Here is a 25,809-nt window from a genome sequence, read left to right on the forward strand (position 1 = left end):
TCAGGGTCTCTTCCAATGAGTCAGGTCTTTACATCAGGTGGCCAAAGTATTGGAGCTTCAGCATCAGCATCGGTCCTTCCAAGGGATGTTCAGGGTTGATTTCCTTTTGGATTGGCTGGATTGATTTCCTTGCTGTCCAAGGGACTCTCAAGAGTCTTCTCTAACAAAAGCATCAATTCTTCGGTGCTTAGTCTTTATGGTCCAACTCTCATAACCGTACATGACTCCTGGAGAAATCATAGCTTTGACTATAGGGACTTTTGTCTGCAAAGTGGTATCTCTGCTTTTTAAAATGCTCTCTAGGCTTGTCATAGCTTTTCTTCCAAGGAGCCAGGGTCTTTAAATTTCATCGCTGCTGTCACCATCCGCAATGACTTAGGAGCCCAAGAAAATAAATTCTGCCACTGTTATCATTTTTCCCCCCATCTATTTGCGGTGAAGTGATGGGACTGGATACCATGATCTTAGTTTTTGAATGCTGAGTTTTAAGCCAGATGTTTGAGAGGGGTGGAGGCTTTCCAGTAAGTCCCCACTAGGGTGGGAAGACTAGATCACACGGGGAGAAAGGAGTGCAAAGGCGCAGACACTGCCCACAGGTGCTGGCTTTTCAGCCTGTGAGTCCAACTGTCTGTTTCGCTCAGACTTGAAGTGTTGGTTTCCCACTTTGGGAAGTGGCAGGGTGGAGGGGGGGAATCAGGGGTGAACTTACAAGTGTAAAATCACTGGCTTTTCTGGGTCTTAGAGGGCGTCAGTGCACCTTTTCCTGCAGTCCTGGCTGCCTTTGGGGGCTGGCCACTGGGACAGCTGAGCTGGGTTAGACTAAGAATTGGTCTTGATCTGATTGACCCCTCACACCCTGGACCCACACATGCTTTCGAGAATCATGCCTCCGTGGCAGATGGTAGCTGGTTGAGAGTAGGGACTCTGCCTTTTTCATTCCAGAATCCCTCATGGTTAGGTGCTGTGTTTGGCAGATTGGAATGATGCCCTCTGTATCTGCAGAACTGATAACCGTTTGAGTCTTTAGGAGAACTATCTTGAGTTCCCAGGGGCTTACAGCTGGAGGTGGGAGCACAAAATGATGCAATTCCCAGTGTGAATTTTAACAGTTTAAATCTTAAAAAAAATAAATTAAAATTTAGATCTGGAAACTCGATTGTATCTTTACAAGTTTATTTCATACTTGTCTTTTGTATACCTGCTGATCTAATCGTGCAAGAGTTTCAGCTGTCCCTTAAAATAATATTTGTGGGAAAAGGAATATTTAATTGAATTCTAGTAAAGCAGACTTTTCCATGATATCTTTTTAACCAGTTGATGAAAGAGTCGGTAGAAGGCAAGCTTTCATTTCTCATTAGAAATCATTTTTTACATTGAAGCTGCATTAAATAGTGTGATTTTGTAGTTATAACCGTAGTGCTAAAGCATTTTTTTTGCTAATGCATTTATTTTGGCTCTAACAGTAAATGGGTTGCTTATCGTTGTTTTGTTTCGAGATTTTTTTTCTTTTGGTTGTCATTGTTATAGCATTATTGGGTGTTTTTTTTTTTTTTTTTTTGGTAAAATTTTTAATTGAAATATAGTTTATTTACAGTGTTTCAGGTGTAGGTGTTGCTTGTTGACAGACATTGTGTAGCATTTATGAATTTTATAATTCTCCTGTTTTTATCCTTCCAAGGGAAGTTTTTTTAGAAATTTGCCAAAGTAGATAGCAGAAAAACTCCTTTGACCTTTCTGTTTTCTATCCTAGCAGTGTGTAGGGGTTTTTTTTTGGGGGTGGTGGGTAGTAACCTTTTAAGATCCTTTTCCAATTAATGAGTATTTTACCTGCTTTTGTCATGTGTTATTATGTCTGTAGACTATTGGCTTTTTGTCATTAGTTTTATTAAGGTATAATTTAAGTACAACACAGTACACATTTTACTAGAGTTTTGACAAATGTATACAATCCTTGTAACCAGCAACCCAACCAAGATGTCTGCCATCCCAAGGATTCCCTTTTCTCTTTTGTGGCACTGGCTACCTCCCACCTGCAGCCTGAGGCAGCCAAGGATTTTCTTTCCCCTTCAGATTATATGTGTCTTTTTTATTGTATTTCTGGAGTCAGCATGCCAGCAATTGCAAACTTTTCTGTACAGGGCCAGTTAGAAGCATACAGTGTGTACTCCTTTCTGTCTGACCTCTCAGTGTGGTGTCTTTAAGATTATCCTCAATGACAGTGTTGATTGTGTATTTTGTTAGTAAGTCATTCCTTTTTATTGTTTTTAATTGTGGTAAACGATGCAAAACTTAACTGTTGCCATTTCTAACCATTCTTCTGTGTCCACTTCAGTGGCATTAATTATATTCACATTGCTGTGCAACCATCACCTCTATTTCCAAAGCTTTCTCATAACCCCAAATGAACTCTGTAGCTTTTAAGCAGTAACTACCCACTCTTCCACCCCCTCAGCCTGGTAGCCTCTAAATCTACTTTGTTTCTATGAGTTTGCCTATTCTAGACATTTCAGATAAGTTGCATCATACCATATTTGTCCTTTTGTGTCTGGCTTATTTCACTAAGTGTTTTCAAAGTTCATGTTGTTGTATGTATCAGCACTTTTTTTTTTTTTTTGACTGAGCAATATTCCATTGAATACACATATTTTGTATGAACATAGGTGTCCAGTTCTCTTGAGTGTATACCTAGAAGAGGAATTGCTGGATAATGTGGGAATTCGAAATTTGACTTTTTGTGGACCCACAAGACTTCTTCTACAGGGCTGTACCATTTTACATTCCTACCTGCATTGGACAAGGGTTCCAGTTTCTCCCCATCCTCTGCAACACTTGTCATTATAGCCATGTTAGTAGGTGTGGAAGGACTATTGGTTTTTCATAAGGTACATAAGCATAGAGTGTTGCTACAAACTTGGTGGAGGAATTAGAGAGTGTAATTTTATATGTTCCAGGAGGATGGATGGAGGCAAGTTCTGGAGGAGATGAAAGTTTTATACGAGCAAAACCTACCTGATGTGTAAGTTGGTAAGTTGATATTCTAAAACAGTTTAAGAAATATGATATTGATGTCAGATCATCTTAACATTAGTTTTTGGATATGTTTTCTTTTTTTTAAATTCTCTGTGAGCCTGATCATACCCTAGCTATACAGAAGTAGAAGGATTTGTGTTAATGATTGTTATGTCTCCAGGGACCAAATAGTGCTTGGCACATGGTAGGGGTTCAATAAATACTTCTCGTTTGACTGGTATGACTTGAACGGAATTAGGATGGATCCAAGAGAGATGACACTAGAGCAAGTAAGAGACCGAATGAGTGAAGTGTATTGTTTCCGCTGCTTGTTTTCCTCAGGTGAGGCCTTAGTGGGTTTAAAGGGAGAACAGGCAGTTTGCAAATTTAGCAGGAGTAGCAGTGACTTCCGAAAGCTTGAGTGAAGTGGGCTGGGAACTCGTGCTGCAGAACACTACACCTTGGTAGGTTAGAGGGCTCTGGAGTTGCAGACTGTTTAGAGCCAAGCATGGGAGTGGGCACAGAGGAGAGTTTGAGCTGAAAAACAGACCGCAGAGGACCTGTGATTGGGTGAAGAATAAGATACAAGACTACTGACTGCTGGAGGAAGAATGAGTTATTGAGAGCTCATCCTGGAGAGAAGTATGTCTGCAGCTTGAGATTTCGTCCGTGGCCTTGTTCCGGTAGTGTTTTCATCAGTTAGTTGGGCGTAGAAATCAGTAGCGTGGTGTTAGGGTGTGTGGAGGACACAGAACAGTAGGAACACTTTGCAGTGACTGTTTAAGGATAGATGCTGATGAACGAGGAACTGATGTGCGAGAGGTCTGCAGTAAATGTAAGGGAAATGGAAAGTCCTGCACTCAGCTTCCCAGGTCCTTCATTTGTTCATGCAACAGATATGCACTCAGCAGTTATGAGCTGATAAAGGGCTCTGGTGTTTCCGTTGTAAACAGCAGAATCAAGAGGTTTTCCCCTGTGGCCACCAACAGTGTCATGCAGAAGGCAGATGTTCAATGCAGGTAATGCGGGTCAGAGTACCTGCCGTGAAGGAAAACACCACACTTGGAGAGAGTGTCATGCACTCAAAATATTGGTAGATGGAGAAATCCGGGAAATTCTCTCCGAGGAAGAGACTCTTCAGCTGGAGCCTGAAGAGGTGGGTTTTAGCGAGGAAGTAACTGTGGGCAGAGAGCATTCTTGTTATAGAAAAATAGTTCTATAGGAAACATTCATATGTATTACATAAACATGCAGATGTGTTAAGAACATTGTTACAACATCTTGGACAGAAGCCCAGTCCCTGTTTTACTGCAGCCAACCTCTTTCCTCTTCCTGGTGGCAACCGCTCTCCTGAAGCTGCTGCACGCCCCCTCCCTCCATCTGTCTGCACATTTACTGTAAGTGCGTGAATGAGAAAAACCTTAAACTGCTGGAAGAGATGGAAAGCTCAGATCTGGAGTAGGAGGACTCAACAACATAATGTGAACTCTTCTCTCCATGCACATATGGTTGCTTAACCTATGACAAAGAGGCAAGGATGGACAGTGCGGAAAACCCTCTTCAATAAGTGATGCTTGGAAATCTGGACAGCTCCGTAAAAGAATGAAATTAGAACATTCTCTGATACCATAGACAAAAGTATACTTGAAATGCATGAAAGACCTACATGGAAACTTTTAGAGGAAAACATAGGCTGAACACTCTTTGAGGGAATTCTCTGGCAGTCCAAGGGTTAAGACTTGGCACTTTGACTGCTGTAGGCCTGAGTTCGATCCCTGGTCAGGGAACTAAGTTCCCACAATTCGCATGGCACAGCCAAAAAAAAAGCACTCTGACATAAATTGCAGAAATATCCTTTTTGATCCATGTCTTAGAGTACCGAAAATAAAAGCAAAAATAAACACATGCAACTCAGTTATACTTAAAAGCTTCTGCACACCAAAGGAAACAATAAACCAAACAAAAAGCTAACAGAGAGGGAAAAAATATTTGCAAAGGAAGCAACTGACAAGGGATCAATCTCCAAAATATACAAATAGCTCATGTAACTCTATGTCAAGAAAATTAAAATAACCAGAAACCCAATTTAAAAATGGGCAAAACAAATAAATAAAAATACAAAATAGAAATGGACAGAAGACTGTAATAGACAGTTCTCCAAAGAATACATACAGATTGCCAGTAGCCACATGAAATGATGTTCAGCATCACAAATTATCAGAGAAATGCATGACAGACCTGCAATGAGGTATCACATCACACTGGTCAGAATGGCCATCATCCAAAAGTCTACAAATAATAAAAGCTGGAGAGGATATAGAGAAAAGGAAACCATCCTACATTACTGGTAAAACTGTAAATTGGTACAGCCACTATGGAGAACAGTGTGGAAGTTCCTTAAAAAGATGAAAATGCAATAGAACTACTGTATGATCCAGAAGTCCCACTCTGGGGCATATATCTGGAGAAAACTAATTCAAAAAGATATACATACTCCAGTGTTCATTCCAAACTCCCTTTCCTTCCAAGGTTGCCACATACCATTGAGCAGAGTGGCCCATGCTATACAGTAGGAAAGACGATTGAGTTTTCCACCTTGGATCCATCACTTACTGTCAGATGGCTTTGGTGAGGCTACTTAACCTTCCCTGAGGGGAGCAGCTCCTCAGCTTCTGCTGGAGGAACCAGGAGATGGGTTCCCCTCTGTCCCCTCCCCAACAGCACATTCCTTGGCCCTGGTCCACTGGTACTTTGTCTTGTCCAGGCAGAAATGTTTAGGCCTGAGTCCTGCTCCTCTTCAGTCGAGAACCTTCATCATTAGCCTTCCTTTACTCACCATCCTGGGGTCTGGGGCCTGGTGCCCACCTGTCCCAGGCCCACTGCCTCCTGGCCTCCTTCCCACTCTCCAGAGCAGCTGGACCCCTCCTTTCTCTCCAGCCCTGCCTTGATTAATACCTAATGTCCACCCTTACTAGACTAGCGTTCCACCTAGTGACGACACGTCCCTGATTCTGCAGAAACAGTGATAATGTACAAATTAATAAGAGTAGTGATTGCTGCCATGTGTACACTTAACACAATGCCCCTTCACTCTGCCTGATAACCTCCAACACCCACAGCTTCATAAAGTGATGCTGGGATGAGTCAATTGAGGCTGAGGGTTTAAACTTGATATTTGAGCTGGGATTTGCACACGCGCAACCTGCCTGCCACCAAAATCTAACTCTTTCTGCTGCAGCCCTTGGTTTTTCTTTATCACTGTGGGGGTTAGTTGATATTAGTGCCAGATCAGTGCTGGAACAGCCTTGCTGGATGTGACCTATCCCTCTTCCTCCCTAGGCAAACAGTCTAATTTGCAGGCTGAGATCACAGTAGACAGGAGATAGATACATGGATCCATAGACAAATGGAGAAAATAAATTGGTTGAAATATCTGAGGCTCATTTCGGGGCAGAGCCAGAGTAATAATTCAAAAGGATTCCAGCATCCCGAGCTTTGCCTTATCCACATACTACTACGATTTCTCTTCTCAATGCTGAGGGCCCAGACATGGCCTTTGGGTTCTGCACTCCTACAGATGTGGTTTATTTAAGCATCTGAACGCCAGCAGCCCACCTTCCTTTAGACAGATTTCTTGTGTTCTGACAGCTTCAGAAATTAACCAGGGATCAGATGTGGACACAGCAGCCCAAGCACTGCTTGGAGCTGCAGGCTGCACTTGCCTGGATCCTGGAGAAATTATTCTCCCATTCCTCAGCCTCATTCACAGGCTGAAAACAGCCCCAGGGCCCATCCCTGCCCATGATAAAGAATCGTCTCTCTCCGCCCCGCACACACCCAGGTTCAGACCTTGGCCAATTTCACCACCTTTCAGGTTGGCTGTTGCCTGTCCTCTGATTTCAGTGTTGACCATCTGGTGATGTCCATGTGTAGTGTCTTCTCTTGTGTTGGTGGAAGAGGGTGTTTGCTATGACCAGTGTGTTCTCTTGGCAAAACTCTATTAGCTTTTGCCCTGCTTCATTCTATACTCCAAGGCCAAATTTGCCTGTTACTCCAGGTGTCTCTTGACTTCCTACTTTTGCATTCCAGTCCCCTAGAGTGAAAAGGACAACTTTTTTGGGTGTTAGTTCTAAAAGGTCTTGTAGGTCTTCATAGAACCATTCAAATTCAGCTTCTTCAGCATTACAGGTTGGGGCATAGGCTTGGATTACCATGGTATGAATGGTTTGCCTTGGAAACGAACAGAGATCATTCTGTCATTTTTGAGACTGCATCCAAGTACTGCATTTGGGACTCTTTTGTTGACCATGATGGCTACTCCATTTCTTGTAAGGGATTCCTGCCCACAGTAGTAGATATAATGGTCATCTGAGTTAAATTCACCCAGTCCTGTCCATTTTAGTTTGCTGATTCCTAGAATGTCAACATTCACTCTTGCCATCTCCTATTTGACCACTTCCAATTTGCCTTGATTCATGGACGTAATGAATTAGCCTATGCAATATTGCTCTTTGCAGCATCGGACCTTGCTTCTATTCGGTCACATCCTCACCTGGGTATTGTTTTTGCTTTGCCTCCATCCCTTCATTCTTTCTGGAGTTATTTCTCCATTGATCTCCAGTAGCATATTGGGCACCTACTGACCTGGGGAGTTCCTCTTTCAGTATCCTATCATTTTGCCTTTTCATACTGTTCATGGGGTTCTCAAGGCAAGAATACTGAAGTGGTTTGCCATTCCCTTCTCCAGGAGACCACATTCTGTCAGACCTCTCCACCATGACCCGTCTGTCTTGGGAGGCCCCATGTGGCATGGCTTAGTTTTATTGAGTTAGACAAGGCTGTGGTACATGTGATCAAATTGGCTAGTTTTCTGTGATTATGGTTTCAGTGTGTTGGCCCTCTGATGCCCTCTCGCAATACCTACTGTCTTACTTGGGTTTTTCGTACCTTGGACGTGCAGTATCTCTTCATGGCTGCTCCAACAAAGTGCAGGCGCTGCTCCTTACCTTGGACGAGGAGTGTCTCCTGATGGCTGCCCCTCCTGACCTTGAACGTGGAGTAGCTCGTCTCGGCCCTTCTGTGCCGACGCAGCGGCCGCTCCTTGGACGTGGGGTTTCTCCTCTCAGCCGCCTTCCCTGACCTCGGACGTGAGGTAGCTCCTGTCAGTCAGCAAACACAAGACCAGGAGCTGACTGTGGGTCAGATCATGAACTCCTTATTGCCAAATTCAGACTTAAATTGAAGAAAGTTGGGAAAAGCACTAGACCATTCAGGTATGATCTAAATCATATTTCTTAGGATTATACAGTGGAAGTGAGAAATAGATTTAAGGGACTTGGTCTGATAGACAGAGTGCCTGATGAACTATGGATAGAGATTCATGACATTGTACAGGAGACAGGGATCAAGACCATCCCCATAGGAAAGAAATGCAAAAAAGCAAAATGGCTGTCTGAGGAGGCCTTACAAATAGCTGTGAAAAGAAGAGAAGTGAAAAGCAAAGGAGAAAAGGAAAGATATTCGCATTTGAATGCGGAGTTCTAAAGAATAGCAAGGAGAGATAAGAAAGCTTTCCTCAGCTATCAATGCAAAGAAATAGAGGAAAACAACAGAATGGAAAAGACTTGAGATCTCTTCAAGAAAATTAGAGATACCAAGGGAACATTTCATGCAAAGATGCATTCGATAAATGGTATGGTCCGAACAGAAGCAGAAGATATTCAGAAGAGGTGGCAAGCATACACAGAAGGACTGTACAAAAAAGATCTTCACGACCCAGATAATCACGATGGTGTGATCTCTCACCTAGAGCCAGACATCCTGGAGTGTGAAGTCAGGTGGGCCTTAGAAAGCATCACTATGAACAAAGCTAGTGGAGGTGATGGAATTCCAGTTGAGCTATTTCAAATCCTGAAAGATGATGCTGTGAAAGTGCTGCACCCAATATGCCAGCAAATTTGGAAGACTCAGCAGTGGCCACAGGACTGGAAAAGGTCCCCAAGCAAGGCAATGCCAAAGAATGTTCAAACTACTACACAATTGCACTCATCTCACACACTAGTAAAGTAACGCTCAAAATTCTCAAAGCCGGGCTTCAGCAATACGTGAACTGTGAACTTCCAGATGTTCAAACTAGTTTTGGAAAAGGCAGAGGAACCAAAGATCAAGTTGCGAACATCTGCTGGATCATAGAAAAAGCAAGAGTTCCAGAAAAACATGTATTTCTGCTTTATTGACTATGCCAGAGCCTTTGACTGTGTGGATCACAATCAACTGTGGAAATTCTGAAAGAGACGGGAATAGCAGACCATCTGCCCTGCCTCGTGAGAAACCTATATGCAGGTCAGGAAGCAATAGTTAGAACTGGATATGTACCAACAGACTGGTTCCAGACAGGAAAAGGAGTACGTCAAGGCTGTATATTGTCACCCTGCTTATTTAACGTATATGCAGAGTACATCATGAGAAACGCTGGGCTGGAAGAAGCACAAGCTGGAATGCCGGGAGAAATATCAGTAACCTCAGATATGCAGATGACACCACCCTTATGGCAGAAAGTGAAGAGGAACTAAAAAGCCTGTTGATGAAAGTGAAAGAGAAGAATGAAAAAGTTGGCTTAAAGTTCAACATTCAGAAAACTAAGGTAATGGCATCTTGTCCCATCACTTCATGGGAAATAGATGGGGAAACAGTGGAAACAGTGGCTGACTTTATTTTATTGGGTTCCAAAATCACTGCAGATGGTGACTGCAGCCATGAAATTAAATGACATTCACTGCTTGGAAGGAAAGTTATGACCAACATAGATAGCATATTAAAATCAGAGACATTACTTTGCCAACAGAGGTCCAGCTAGTCAAGGCTATGGCTTTTCCAGTGGTCATGTATGGATGTTGGACTGTGAAGTGGGACTGTGAAGAAAGCTGAGCGCCAAAGAATTGATGCTTTTGAACTGTGGTGTTGGAGTAGACTCTTGAGAGTCCCTTGGACTGCAAGGAGATCCAACCAGTTCATCCTAAAGGCGGTCAGTCCTGGGGGTTTCTTGGAAGGACTGATGCTGAAGCTGAAACTCCAGTACTTTGGCCACCTCATGTGAAGAGTTGACTCTTTGAAAAAGACCCTGATGCTGGGAGGGACTGGGGGCAGGAGGAAGAGGGGATGACAGAGGATGAGATGGTTGGATGGCATCGCCGACTCAATGGACATGAGTTTGAGTAAACTCTGGGAGTTGGTGATGGACAGGGAGGCCTGGCGTGCTGCGATTCATGGGTTCTCAGAGACTTGGACATGGCTGAGCGACTAAAGTGTTGCCTGTCCTGCGGGATCAGAAATGATAGGTTTACATTACACTGTGAGTTTGCATCAGAATGTGCTCTTGAGCCAATGCATGTTCCCTGCTTCTTCCCAGCCTTAGCCACTAGCTGGGAAGAGAAAAAACTCATTGCTTTTTCCTGGGAGCCAGGCTGAGGCAGGTTGAACATGCGCTCCAGCTGTTCTCCACACCCAGGTTACATTTAATCATAGCGCAGTGTCCGCCGCACAGACACAGGGTAGGAGTCCCCTCACCGTGGGGAAGTGACGACAGCCCATGACTGCATGTACGCCAACCCGTCCCCTCCCCATCTATGGGGACAGACACGTGACTGAGGGTCTTGCACTCTTTTTCCCTCCAGTGAGGATCCAGCTCGTGGCCTCACCACATGATGTTTATACCCTGGTAATGTCACTGGCAGCTTTGTCTGAACCTTACCATCTGGCACCCATGACCTGAAGTGCTGAGAGCTCTCCCCCTTCACTGTAGGCAAGCTGTTTGATTTCGGCTCCTCTCGACTCCGGTGGCAGAGAGGAGAACAGTTCCACAGAGTGAGGAAGCAGAATATTCGCTGTGGCGAGGAGGAGAGCATGGGGCTGGGCAGCTCCTTCAGGGTGTTTGGTTTTGGGTTGAGCACCATTCAGGCTGCAGGGGAAGGGGGCAGCATAGTTGAGGGAGAGGGTTTTTTTTTCTTTAATATATTTTGAAGTGAAGGATAATTGCTTTACAGTATTGTGTTAGTTTCTGCCAAACATCAGCGTGAATCCGTCGCAGGACAGAGGGCTTCTTTGTCTTTAAAGATGGCAGCCATCTTGTTCAAAGCCTCTTGGTCCCTGCTTTTCCTACTGTCAGACGCTGTTTTCCCAAGCAAGACTAGATACCCTGTTAGCTCAGTTGGTAAAGAATCCACATGCAATGCAGGAGACCCTGGTTTGATTCCTGGGTCAGGAAGATCCACTGGAGAAGGGATCAGCTACCTACTCCAGTATTCTTGGGATCCCTTGGTGCTTAGCTGGTAAAGAATCTGCGTGCATTGCGAGAGACCTAGGTTCTATCTCTGGATTGGGAAGGTCCCCTGGTGAAGGGAAAGGCTACCTACTCCAGTATTCTGGCCTAGAGAATTCCATGGACTGTATAATCCATGGCATAGCAAAGAGTCAGATATGACTGAGTGACCATCACTTTCACTTTTCATGCTTTTTATAAATGGCCTTTATTGTATTGAGTAAATTTCTATTTTATTGAAATTTTTTATGATAAATGGATTTTGAATTTTGTCAAGTGTTTTTATGCATAGTCTTACTTTTAGTTCTTACTTGAATGTTGGTAGAATTGAGCTTTGAATCCGATTGATCGTAAACTTTTAACTTTGGGGAGTTTTTTTTTTTTTTTCATTAATGTTTGAATCTCCTTATTTGTTACTGGAGTTTTGAGTTTTTCTACTTTTGTATTTTTTCTTGTTTTAGTCTTGACAGCATGTATGTTTCTCAGAATTTATCTATTTCTTCTAAGTTTTCCAGTTTGTAATTGTTCATCAATAATAATAGTCCCTCATGATTATGCTTCTTTACTTCTGAGGTATCTGATGTAATGTCGCTTTCCTTTCTGTGTTTATTTCCGTTTCCTCTCATTTCCTCTTACCTTAGGTAGGCTTTATTGATATTATTTGTTTCTTTCAAAAAATGCACTTCCAGTTCTTGCACGTGCACCCTGGGCATTCTGGCACCCAGGCAATGTGTTTAGAGGTGAACACATTGCTTAGCAACGTGTTGCTTAGCACCGATCGTTGCTTAGCAACGATCATTCTGGGATGTAAGGTTCTAAACCGTTGCGCTTCCCAGCTGGGAGGTTGTGGCGGGACGGCTCTGGCTTACCTCTAGTGCTCCTGTTGGGTTTAGGGGCCTGTGAAGAGCCGAGGGGGAGGTGAGGTGTGTTTGGAGTCTGCAGGCTCTGTGATGAAGAAGACTTTTGGCTTCAGGAGTAAGAAGGGCAGCTCGCCCTTCGGCTCCTCCATCAGCCCGGGGAGAGACGGCAGTCATAGAATCGACTTTCAGCCCGGGTACCGCATCCGAGACAAGGACCTCGGAAAGATCCACAGAGCTGCCAGCGTAGGCAGCGTAGCTAAAGTGCAGCAGGTGCTGTTGCTCGGGAAGAGTGGCCTGAACGACAAGGACAAGATGAACAGGTAAGCGGGGAGGAGGGGCCTGGCAGGGGTCCCTCCTGTGAGTCTCCCCTCCAAGGCTGTTGGACACCTTCCTGGGATCCAGCGCCCCACAGACTTGATAGGCTGCAAAAGCCTTAGCTGGTTTCGGACCCGCTTATAATTCCCCTCATAGAGCACTTTACTGGCCGTTTTAAAGTTATTTAACTGAATGTCAGTAATCACAGAACTTAAATAAAACATGAATAGCAGGCACAGGCGCCCAGGCGGGGCTCAAGCCGGTCGTGTGGGCCCACCCTCGCCGGCATCTCCCCTTTAAGTGAACGCGAGGGCGGCTCGCTGAGACCCACGGAGGAGTTCAGTGGGTCTCCCGGTTAACTGGCCTGGGGGAGCCCCTCAGGCCGCAGTCGGGAGAGGCGGGCCGAGGGGCGGTATCAGAGAGGAGGGACGGGATGGGGAGGCCAGAGGGAACCTGAGTTGCAACTGAGAGGCGGGCCTGATGGAGAGGGCGGGGCTGTTTGTCAAGGGGCGTGGTCAGTCCGGAGGCGGGGTTAGGGGTTGGAGCGCGACCAGATAGAGGACAGTGGCCGGAGAGGAGCGGCCACGGAGGGGAAAGAGGTGTGGCTAGAGTGTATCGTGGAGGCGCGCAAGGGACCCATAGTCTATGGACGGGCTTGAATTACGGGGAGGGGCTTTAACAACGGCAGAAGAGCGGTGGAATTGAGGATGGGGTCCCGAAGAAAGGGTGCTGTGTGAAGGGGTGGGGGTGGGCCTGGCCCCCTTGAAGGCTTGATAATGTGTGACTGTCCTATTGTGTACTCTGTGACCCCCAAGCCCTGCATAACGCCCATTGGAGAGGGAATCTAGTGAAGAGCGGCAGTGTGTGGGTAATGAGGGGTGGACTGGCAGATGTGGTATGCCTGGTATTTACTGTAAATGGTGCTGACCTGGCCCTGGCCCAGCAGTGCACTGTGGGATCCACATCCAGGCTTCCTAGACGAGACAGTGAAAGACCTCAGTTTCACAACCCATCCAGGAATGCACTCTGCTGTGTGTCTCTAAGGGAGAACTGTGCCCTCTCTGGGCCCATTTCCCTACGGTAAAGTGGGTAACATGGGTATATGGAAGGAATCTCTGATTGTGAACTGAGACCTGAAGCAACAGAGATGTGAGGGAATGCTGCAATGGGCAGTGTCTTGAGGCTGGTACAGACTGGCATTGAGCCCAGGACTTGGAGAAGGGAAAGCAAATTTGCCCAGATGCTCCACAGCAGCGGCCCCAGGACTAAAGCGCTGGGCAGAACATGGTGAGAAGGGGTAGGAAGAGTTGTGGTAAGGGCAACAGGGGAAAGCATGACCATCACCACCATCCTTAGGCCCTGGGCCAAGTATTTTATGTGTGGTGTCTCATTTCATACTCCACACAGCTTGAGCAGTGACAGAGTAGGACACAAAGGTCCAGAGAAGTGAAGTGACTGCCTAATTCTACACAGCCAGTTCAGTGATGGGGCCTCGGCCTCGGGGGTGTCACCTTAGAGCCCATAAGCCGTCCTGTAGGCAGTGACCTCTATCCATGTTACCCTGTGCCTGCTACCCCTCAGCCTCAGCTTGGCTGCTATAAAAGGAGACCCACTGTGTGCTTGGCATCCAGTAGGATGCAGTCAGTGCTACTGCTCTGTCTCCATGACAGTGAAAGCCACTCACATTCAAGGAGGCTAGGTACCAGGCCCCGGGCAAATGACACAAGTATGAGTCTTCAGCAGCCTCAGAGATGGAGACCATTGCCCCATTTCAACAATGGCGAAACTGAGGGTTTGAAAGTTCAGGTCGTCTGTTCAAGGTTGAAAGGCTGAAGTGGTAGGACTGGGATGTAAGCCCATAGGTCCAAAGCCCGTGTCTTTAACCCCTACACCATTCTGCCTCTTCTGATGAAGAGGCTTTCTGCTCTATTTTCTTTAGCTTACTGTTAATAGAATTCCAGAATGATCCTATCTCTTGTAGCTCAGTCGGTAAAGAATTCACCTGCAATGTAGGAGACATGGGTTCGGATCTTTCCTGGGTCGGAAAGATCCCCTGGAGAAGGGAATTGCAATCCACTCCAGTATTCTTGACTAGGAGATCCCATGAACAGGGGAGTCTGGTGGTTACAGTCCATGAGGTTGCAAGAGTCGGACACGACTTAGTGACTAAAGCACCACCATGCTCAATGAATTAGCTTCTTAAAATCTTAGTCTGTGTCAGGTACTGTGTTAATCACATCACGAATGTAAAAAAAACGTGAATAGCATCTTTTTTTCCTCTTCTTTCTCCTCCTTTTCATTTGTTGTTATGCATCGTTAACATGGTGTACTCATGAGTAAGAGCTCTCAAGTTCTATAGCCCTCAAGAAATCTTCTGGAACTCCCTGGCTTTCACATTGTTTTTCTCATGTGATTTATGAAAACTCTTCTTCCCATGGATCGTCCATTGTGGATATTGGCAGTGGGCAGACTTTTGAGGTTGTTGGCATCTTATTTTTAATGTACACATTTTTATACCATAATGTTATATATTCCAGAAAACTGCATAGTGAGAAAAATAATCCCCATGACAGGTCAGCTTCTGGGTTAAAAATTCTTCAGATACAATGCAATATCCATTTTATATCACTGTACACTTATGTGTATATATTCCTTGCTGAAGGACCTTAGAAGACAGCTTTGAAGTAGGAAGCTGAATGTGTTTTTGAATAGGAAGACGTTTTCTTAGGATATATGGTCTTTCCATATTTAAACCAAATAAACATATCGTGGTTTTAAAGATTTTGCGTTACACATGCTGTCTTTAATTGTGATGAAATCGGAAGTTTTGTATAGTAGGCAAAGATTTGCCCTTTTAGATTATCAAAATTTGCTTGATGACGTTTTCTATTAGTAAAGATAAATGATGTGTAGATGGTAGAGAAATAACCTGGTAACTATTAAGAGAAAAGTAACTAGATTTTTATCTCACCAAAAAGTTTCAAATGGAGTATGGATCAAACATTTGAAATACACAGGGTGAGAAAAGTACCAGAAGAAAACTGAAATTCCTATTGATACATTTTTTGTGTACTGACAATGACCTTTTTTTTCTTGTTCTACTGGTTACTAACCTTAATATCTTTTTAATTAGATGGTAATTGCTTTACAGTGTTGTCTTGGTTTCTGCTGTACAACATCATAAATCAGTTGTAAGTATACACATATCCTACCCCAGAGACTTTTCTAAGAATGATTTCAAAGGCAAACACTCTGGACTTTCCTGGGTTTCCACACCAGAAAAAAAAACAAAAAACAAATCTGAAAGTTGATTTAGCAACCCCCCAAGTTTAAAAATCTCTGTAGAGCAAGCTGTCTGTAGGGAAGTCGGGTGAGCAGACAGGGTTTATCTTTCTGGCACTCATAGGAATGTGGCACAGATAAAAATAATTTGTCACTTTTAATTTATTTGTGAGGATTGGTATCCTATGGCAACTTTCAGCCTTTTCAGAAGTCAAGGGAATCTTGGGAATTTCCTGGCCGTCCAGTGGTTAAGACTCACTGCTCTGGGCCCAGGGTTCGATCTCTGTGAGGGAACTAAAATCCTGCAAGCTACAAGGATATATTGTCCAACATGGGGAATATAGCTAATATTTTATAGTCACTTTAAATGCGGTGTAACCGTTCACAGTTGTGGATCACTGTGTTGTGACCTGTATTATATAATAACATATAACATACGTCATCTCTAAAGAAACTTAGATGAAAACCCCTCATGGTAATTAGACCAACAGAAAAACGAGAAATGAACAAACAAAAATGCTATAATTTACAGTTGTAAAGCCTGTGAATTATAAATTATATTCCAATGTCAGAGACGCTAAAAAGTGAGAAAATGAGCATATTAGAATCATCAGAGTACAATGTTGTCTCTAATCCTCAAAACATATCTGCAAAGGAGTTGTAATATCCTTTGACTTCATTCAGATGTTGTCCTTGTAAGACAGTAGCAATAGTAGTAACTTTGATATTCGAATCTAACAATTACCAGCTGTTATCTGTGCATGGATCTCATTTAAGCATGGCAGTTATCTGTGCATGGATCTCATTTAAGCATCCCAGCGGTGTCCTGTGAGATAACGACTACTCTCTCTCCATTTTGTTGATGAGGAACTTGAGGCACAAAGAGGCTGAGTGACAGCTCATAAGTGACAGAGTGAAAGTCAAATTCACACCCAAGCTGAGCTGAATCTCGCGGTCTTGCGCATTCTATTCAAGTAGATTGCTCTTTCCTTACTGTGTAAGAGGAGCTAAAGCTAATAAATGCTGCTCTTTCTCCAGAAGAAAACAAAATATTTGTTTTAGAGGGATAGGCGTACCATGCTGTTGAGTGTTTTCAATCACATGAACAGTTGTTTGTTTTAAAAGAGTGACACTACAGTTTCCTAAAAACTGCTCCTGCTTTTGTAGGACTGCCCTCCACTTGGCCTGTGCCAATGGCCATCCAGCGGTGGTGGCTCTCCTCCTGCAGAGAAGATGCCTGCCTAACCTCTGTGACAGTGAAAACAAGACCGCGCTGATGAAGGTATGGGGCAGCGAGCCATGTCCACACGAGATGGGTGTGATTTAACTACTGAGACTAACAATGAGTTGATCTCGTTGAAATAGAGGGAACTGGTGAAGCTTGTGGACTGTTTACTGTGAATTCCTAGAACTCACACTCTTGTTTCTTGGCACAACGCTGACAGGCCGTAGAATGCCAAGAGGAGGAGTGCGCGACTCTCCTGCTGGAGCACGGCGCCGACCCAAACCTCACGGACGACAATGGCAACACCGCGCTCCACCACGCTGTCTTTTGCCAGAATTTGTCACTCGCAGCAAAGCTGCTTTCCTACAACGCCCATATAGAAGCCAGGAACAAGGTATTGGTCAGCTAACTTTATTGACCAAATGTTTGTGAAGTATTTTTTTTTTAATCTACAAGTGTTTTATTTACAACAGTATGTAAATAGGTAAACTGAATAGTGCCCATGAGGCCCTGTTAGCATGGAAACAATTCTAAACCTGAGTCAGGGGGCAGGGGTGAAAAAAGTCAGTGACCCCAGAAAAGACAGAGCTCTGCCTGCCAGCCACCCTTCTACCCCAGAAGGAAGGTTTTCCGTGAGAACATGTGTGGGAGTGGGTGGTAGGCTCCGAGCCCACAGGAAATGAAGGCCTGCGGGGAGGGAAGTGATGTGGGGACTGGCTGTTTCCAGGGGCTCGGGGATTGTGTGCCGCTGGGGGTGGGCAGAGGAGGAAGGAGACCCAGTGCCCATCATGGAGCTTGGTGAGTGCAAGTGGGCCTGGGAGGCAGCAGTCCTGGAGCCCTGCACTCTCCAGGACCCCTGGTTCTGAGATCCGGCTAGGCAGGTCAGGTCATGTTTGACACCCAGCAAGGGCGTTCACTTGGTTGGTGACCACTTGGTTCACCAGGTACACCTCGGGGTCCTCCGCGCTCAGTCCCGGGGAGCTGCTCGGCGGGGTTGCAGATGTGCTTGGGGAGCTGCCCCTCCTGCTCTTTCTTCAGGAAGCTTGTGAAGTCCAGCCTCTGTAGCCCCGCTACGACCTTCCCCCACTTGCACAGGTGGGCTCAGTTTTCCATGTTTGGAAGCTCCAGTCTTCCCTGAGTGAAAGTATTTTGAAGGAACCAAGTTGTCTAAGATTTCACTTTCAATCATGATATTTCTCAAGCATTAGAGAGTAAAGCATTCCTTTATGTGTTTATGGCCGGGATTTATGCTAACACTGTACTTGTTAAAGGTAAAACATTTTCCAAATACTTTCCCCCACTTAAGTTTGTTTTCTTTTTTCGAATCAGTCTAAAATAACACAGTAAAGAAAATTTGCCTCAGTAGGCTTTGTCTACAAACATAAAGCATTTTACAACACAATAGAAATCTTGCTGCTGTTGACAGATTCCCATTTTATGGAAAATGATTTATATAAGCACGGTTTCTCTGTCACTGCCCAAAGCTTAAGAGGGCGAAGGAAAGGAAAAGGAGCGAGCAAGTGAAAAGTGCAAGTCAGGCCAGAATTTTGGCAGTTGGGAAATGCCAAGAAGAGGATTTATTTATTTTAATATTTATTTATTTGGCTGTGCTGGGCTTCGTTTCAGCATGTAGGATCTAGTGTCCCGACCAGGGGTCGAACCCAGGCCCCCTTTTACTGGGAGCACTGAGACCCAGCCACGGGACAACCACGGAAGTCCCGAGATTTTAGTTTGTACTTTTTATTCCTGTCAGTTTATATATTTCTGTGAGGTGCTTTTCAGTTTTCAGGGATAATAATTATTATTTCGAGAAAGACTGTGAGTGAATTGTAAACTTGCCTAGGTGCCAGTTTTAAGAAGACTCTGAGCAAAGCAGACTGGCAATGAACAGGTGGCAATTAAGTGGGAATTAAGAGAGAAGAACAAATAATTAACTGATATGTTATCCTGTTCTGGCAGAACCAGAACCATCCACTTAGATAAGAGTCTAGACTCTGCTCTCCCGTCTAGAATGTCTTGATGGGAAGGAAGGGGTTTATAAATAATGAGATCAGATTGCCTTTTGGGTTTACTAGTCCCTGTTCTACCACTGTTTACCCAGGGAAACCTAAAAAATTGCAGTTTTGATGACTATTACCTCTTACACTTTTCTTTGTTATTCACACCCTCACGTAAGAGAAGGGATTGGCTCTGTGAGTAAGAGATGAGACTGGAGTGGTTCCTGCACTAAGTCTCAGCTATATTCTGCTGGTGAACCACAATTATTTGGGAAAACTTATTTAAAAAATTTACAAGCCTAGGCTGTTCCCTGAAGATTTTGACTGAGTAAATCGAGGAACACTTGGATGTGTGAGTTTAGAACTATTTCCTTGAGATTCTGATCCAATCCTTGATGAATAACTATGGAGTGAACACATGTAATTTCTAAGTGCACCCTTCACAAAAGAAAGTAGTCTCTAGAAGCATTGGAGTTTGATCAGTGCTAGCTACTTCCATCAGCTCCCTCCTTTCCAACAACATTAGCCTGACTTTTTCTCTGCCCCTGTGTTCGAGACACTAAAAGGAGTACCTTTGGCAATATCTATGGGCTGGAATGATAACTCCTTTTCCTTCCAACCACTTATCATTCAGTGACATTCCGAGAGTCTTTAGAGATTTGCTCATGATGAAGTCACTTCATCTGTAGAGTCTGACCCTTTAAGGATTTTACACCTTCTCTTATCATCCAGGTCATTAGGTCAACAGATGTTTGTTACCAACAGGGTTTTCCTGAATGCAGTAATAGTAACTCAGTGAGCCTTTTTTGGTGTCAGCTACAGAACAGACTCTTGCAGTGTGTCTGTTAGAATTGCTGATCCCTGGCATAAGCAGAGGAGAGCTTTAAAACCCGTAAAGTTAGTAACAGTAGAGAGGGGAATTGTTTTCAGCACTTATTTTCAGCGGGCTTAGGAACTCATTCTACATTTGGTTAACAATCTAGAAGAATTCTAGAGATAGCTTGTAGTTTCAACAGGCAGTGGAAGCATTCTTGACTGTGATGTATGAGTCTTTTTAAAAGAATTTATGTTTAATTGAATTATGAGTCTCAGTAGGCTTATTTACTACATATTGGGACCCACTGTTTTGTGAAACATATGATACTAGAGAAAGGAAAGGTTTCACAAATAAATATTTGCTTTATACCCACCTGTTTGGAAACAGCAAAGATAAAACCAAAAGTGGGCAATAGACCAAATATGGCCCTTGGGTATGTTTAGTTTACCTCCACACATTGAGTCAACATTTCAAATTGACGAGGCTCATGCAGAAGTTCAGGCTTCTCCAAGGACCAAATCTGGGCCCCCTTGAGCCCATCCTACTGTTTGATCTGCATACAGAGGCCACCCCTTCTGTATGGGATGTGTGTTTGGGGGTTACCAGTCTCACCTGCCTTTTTCACTTACTCAGGTCATCAGCTTTCCATCCATAAGCATTTGAGTTTCCAATTTTTGATTGATAGTTTATTTTGATAAATATTTGAAGGTTTTAAAGACAGTCTAATCTATAATTGATTTCATATTTTAAAAAATCTATTAAGAACGGGATAGAAATTTTCAAGTTAGAATTTTTAAGTTCATTGTGGTGGTTTCGCACCGGATGACTCTCACAAACACACAAGATTATAAGAGACAGCGCAGGGAGAGTTCGTGGAAGAGCAGCTCCTGGAGAAAATGCTGGGTGTGTATTTATTGGTAATTTTATGTTGCAATCTTTAACTAAGAGCAGGAAAGCGAGAGAGACACCAGAACTCTGGGATATTGGAAGCTTCCTCGTGGTGGTCTGGAGGTAATCACATGAGAGTCATCAAGAAGGGTCTTTGAAGATAAGGTGGGGAGGGCGCTCATTCTGCATGGAGTTAGCATCTAGCTAATGCTGACCTGCCAGCCAGAACGTCTGACTTAAGGAAGGGCAGTGGAAAGAGCAAGCAAGGAAGAGAGAATGAGTAAGATTAAATTCCAGGTGACATTTCTGAGAAAGCAGTAAAACAGGGTTCCCACAGTTGATTTTTTGGAAAAAAAAAAAAAAAGTTTCTCTCTTTGCATGTTCATGTAGAGAATAGTATTCCCATTGGCAAGTCTGAAAACCTTTTGAGTTTACTCATGGTCATCCTTGGATGGGTTATGCATGCTACAGATAGTATTAGATATTTCTGCCTCAGCATTGTTCCTAAAATATGCAGTTGATACAGTAGCTAAATGATACCGGCACCCCCTGCATTGGGAGCTTGACTCTTAGCCACTGGGCCACCAGGGAAGGCCCAGAGGAGGAGCATGTTAAAGAGAAAGAAGGTGCACAGGGCGATGAGGAGGAGGGGGCACTTTTTCATTTACTTTCTGCATTGTATTTTTAAGTTCCGAGAATCTATTGCACGATTTTAATGTCAGCTTAGAAATAGGTTAACTGTGTACATTAGAAATGGTTTTCCCTGTTTTACAGGATGGCCTCACACCAGTGTTACTTGCTGTACGTGAAAGGAGAGGAGAAATGGTGGAGTTTTTAGTAGACAAAGCAGCAAGTGTACGTGCGGTTGACAAGATGGAAAGGTACCATTGTTCTTTTTCTTTTTAAAACCCTCAGTGCTGTTCTAGGATGGTAATATCAAGATTAAATGAATAAGAGGATTCATTTGTAATCAACACATCATCTCACATAGGTAGAAAATCAATTATTCTGACTGGGAATCATGAACAATATATAGCAGGAATATATAGCAGGATTCATATTCCTTTATAATATTGACTGATGTCATATGCAAGCTGTTTTTTGTTTGTTTTGTCGATCTTGGAATAGCTGAGGGATTTCAAATTAGTTTTATTGGCTTTATGAAATATGGATTCTGCTTTTTAGTTTACCTCATGACAGTATCGAGTTTCTTAATTCTTTTAAAAGAATTCATTAACCTCTACTTTGTATGTAGATACTTTTAAAAGATGGATAGTAAACCTAAAAGACTCGATTTCGTCTTTTGGATAACTCTTTGCTTTAAATTACTTCATTTGAAGAATGCTGATGTTATTAGGTTGCAAAAGAGTCAGACACAACATAGCAACTAAATAACAACAGCCACAGAAAGGTGGTGAGTACTCACTGTCACCAGATCCCGTGGGCTCATGAATTTTCATCCTTTCTCATTTTAGTACATTTTTATATTTTCATTTTTAATGCAGGTAGAAGGAAGAAAGATAGATTTGATTGGATAAACAGTTCCTTTAACAAAGCCAAGTCAGAGATGGATGATACAGATGAAAATGACGGGCTTAAGATTCAGACTAGGTTCAATTCCTAGGTTTCCTACTGATTAGGGTTATTTATCATCAGCAAATAAGTTTCCTGATACGAAAGACAAATAGTAGTGCATCTTTCAAAGGTGCCTGTGTGTGAGAAAGATTTTATATATAGTATTTCATTTTTAGTGCCTAGCACATGCTTGTCCACATCATTAACTGCCACCATGACTATTTTTATTCCCATTATTATCAATATTTTTGATTTAAGCCTGCAAGTAGCCTTTTCTTAATGCAACCTCTAGCTGACTTTGAAGCCAAATATATCAGACTAAGGAGAAAATGGGGAATTCATCCCTTAAATAGTCACCTGCCTCAGATAAGTGACCTCAGCATCGTTACTTGTCCACTAAGGACTTTGTTATTATTCTAAAAATACATTTATTTATTTATTTATTTATTTGGCTGCGTGGGGTCCTAGTTGTGGGAAGTCTTAGTTGCAGCATATGGGATCAAGTTCCCTGACCAGGGATGGAACCTTAGCCCCCTGCATTGGGAGCCTGGAGTCTTTCCCCTGGCCCACCAGGGAAGTCCCCATCAGGGACTGTTGAAATAGTAAATGCTGCTACCTGGCATCCCAATGGGACAGGAGGCTTCTTTTCCGTCCCTTCATTTTAGCCTTGGAGGTGATTTACAAAGATGAACACTTGAGCCTGTAAATGGTGAGTTCTTCATGGAATGGCAAGGTGTTCACTTGGTAAAGCATATCAGATTCACTGTTTAAGTAAATTGACTCAACTTCCTGAGGCTGAAGTCATCTCTCTGTTGTTTTAGAACAGCCCTCATGCTTGCTATCAAGCATGAATCACCAGAAATAGTCAGACTTCTTCTTCAGCAAGGTGTTGACATCTTTTCTCAAGATGTTTTTGGATGGACCGCAGAAGAATATGCTGCTGATAGTAGTTTTAATATGTAAGTGTTCACATTAAAATGCCAGTTCTCACTAAACTACAGCCAAATATCATTTTAACTGTTACTTGTTACATGACCAGTGAGAGTTCCAGTTTGGTGTAGGTAGTTTGGAGAATGGTGGTGAAATGTTCCCCCTCAAGAGCTGAAAGCCAAGCAAAGGCCAGTGAGTTTCTCTTGGCTGTGGGTTTGGGGTGCTTCATCTCAGGACAGGTAGACCTTGATCCTTAGAAAGCTTGACATTAGCCATTTAATTCCAAGTGTGACCTCTCGATATGGGGTATGAACAGTGTCACAGTTGTGATATTTCTAACTAGTTCTTTGGATCTTGATATATTTAGTTCAGCGGCAAATCCTGTGTTTTCCCTTGAGGACTTGCCTCTCTATACACTTCCACTTGAATTTTCCAAGAACCCGGAGGATTCCCTAAGATGAACGAGAGAGTCCTCTTTCACAAGTCACTTGGAGGGGAGGAAATAGTGCTTTCCCATCACCCTGTTGCTTGCCTTGATTCTGCTGCTGCAGCACTGCTGCCCCAGCTGGTCTTGACGGGGTCTGCTTGGCAGCTGGCTCTGGAGTCTGGATGTGGCTCTATAAAGACCTATAATAAAACATTTTAAAAGGAAAAACAAAGAAACTCATCGTGCAGTGGGCTCACGATTGACCTTTGCTCCCAGGCCGCCGCCGTGGGTCCAGGTCCCCAGCCTCTGAGGTGACGCACTCGTGGACTTCAGAGTGAGAGCGCCTTTGTTCTCATACGTAAGCTTGTCGCTCAGTCACAGTTGCAAACAAAGCACCAGCACTCGATTCGGGCAGCTGGGCCTCCTAGCTTCCCCCCTCACGCATGTGGAACCCACATGTAAGCCTAGATCTTCATGATGAGGTGCTGTTGAGGCTCTTATTTATCTTTTCTGCTAGCAGATGTCAGTGGGGACCATTTTAGGCTGTCAGCGAGGGTCAAGTGCTCCTGCAGGGATTGAGCAGACTTCCCTTTTTCCTTTGTATCTAGACTTGTATCTCAAGGCGGCTTTCTGTCCTGTGGGGGCACCTTTTCTCAGGTCACAGGTTCCCTGTCATCCTTCCCAGAGTAGTGGGTGCCAGCTTGCCTGAGATTCCCTAATGATGCTTGGCCCCTTATGGGATCTGTTTCCTGTAATAAAGAACATCTTCCAGTGGATTCCTATCCGCCTCCACCTTAAAAGTTTTCAGAATCTGCCCCATAAGGAACTCATTCAGCAGAAATCCCTAAATCTCAAGTAAGATAGTTCAATTAAGTAAGAATCTCAAGTAAGAAATCTCAAGTAAGAATTCAGAGAGGTAAGCCCTGTCTAGAACTTGGCAGTATCCACTGTAAGAGTAGAGATATGTCTTCCAAGTGAATTGGAGAGGAACATGGAGATTAAACATCATTGTCGGAAAGATCTGCTGGCTCAGAGTTTGAGTAGGTAGAGGAGGAAGAGTAGTGGTCCAGGCCAGGTCTTGATTGTGATTAGTTTTCTGGTCTTGGTGTAATTAGTTGCAGTAATAATGGGGGATCATTATGTTCTCTCATGTAGTGAGTTCATATGTTATAAATAAATTTAGGTACACATTATATAAGAGCTGAGATTCCCTAAATTATAGATCACGAAGAACAGCTAATCACCAGAATTCATAACAGCTTCATGCAGCACTTGAATGTTAAATGTATGAAAAAACACACATTGGGTTTTACTTGGAATTCCAAAGTAGTTCAAGCACAAATTAGTCCATTTTTTGACTGTTTCTACACGCATTTTGGGGTCTATTTTCTCATTAAATCCTCTCGGTCCTCTTGTGAAATCAGGCAGTAAGATCCAAGTTGTGTAGAGGAAGACTTTGAACTGAAGAGAAGCAACTCCTCCAGGAACAAAGAGCAGTTGGTTATAGAGCTAGGATTTGCAAGCTCGAGAGATTTTTCTGTATGCCAGGCTAAATCTAGTTAATTATTGGAGCTGTACACACCCCGAGTTCATGACTACTTCATCTTCCTTTTCTTTCTCCTTTCAGTTCAGTTCAGTCACTCAGTTGTGTGTGACTGTTTGGGACCCCATGAACCACAGCACACCAGGCCTCCCTGTCCATCATCAACTCCCAGAGTTTACCCAAACTCATGTCCATTGAGTTGGTATGCCATCCAGCCATCTCATCCTCTGTCATCCCCTTCTCCTCCTGCCTTCAATCTTTCCCAACATCAGGGTCTTATCAAATGAGTCAGCTCTTCGCACCAGGTGGCCAAAATATTGGGGTTTCAGCTTCAACATCAGTCCTTCCAATGAACACCCTGGACTGATTTCCTCTAGGATGCACTGGTTGGATCTCCTTGCAGTCCAAGGGACTCTCAAGAGTCTTCTCCAACACCATGGTTCAAAAGCATCAATTCTTCGGTGCTCAGCTTTCTTTCTTTCTTTTTTCATTTATTTTTATTCATTGGAGGCTAATTACTTTACAATATTGTAGTGGTTTCTGCCATACATTGACATGAATCAGCCATGGATTTACATGTGTTCCCCATCCTGAACCCCTCTCCCACCTCCCTCCCCATCCCAT

General features: G+C 43.6%; 1 protein-coding gene across 1 annotated transcript in view; it reads left to right on the forward strand.

The window, feature by feature from the left end:
* Positions 1-11,946: 11,946 nt before the first annotated feature.
* Positions 11,947-25,809, forward strand: part of LOC133044216 (ankyrin repeat domain-containing protein 26-like) — a 48,222-nt gene continuing 34,359 nt past the window's right edge. Inside the window, exons 1-5 of the mRNA XM_061125641.1 lie at positions 11,947-12,506; positions 16,951-17,065; positions 17,229-17,402; positions 21,485-21,591; positions 23,107-23,244. Of these exons, the coding sequence (XP_060981624.1) occupies positions 12,277-12,506; positions 16,951-17,065; positions 17,229-17,402; positions 21,485-21,591; positions 23,107-23,244 (764 nt within the window). The 5' untranslated portion in view covers positions 11,947-12,276. The remainder of the gene's footprint in view (positions 12,507-16,950; positions 17,066-17,228; positions 17,403-21,484; positions 21,592-23,106; positions 23,245-25,809) is intronic.

The sequence above is a fragment of the Dama dama genome, chromosome 23 (genome assembly GCF_033118175.1).
Source record: "Dama dama isolate Ldn47 chromosome 23, ASM3311817v1, whole genome shotgun sequence".
In the NCBI taxonomy this organism is placed as follows: Eukaryota; Metazoa; Chordata; class Mammalia; order Artiodactyla; family Cervidae; genus Dama; species Dama dama.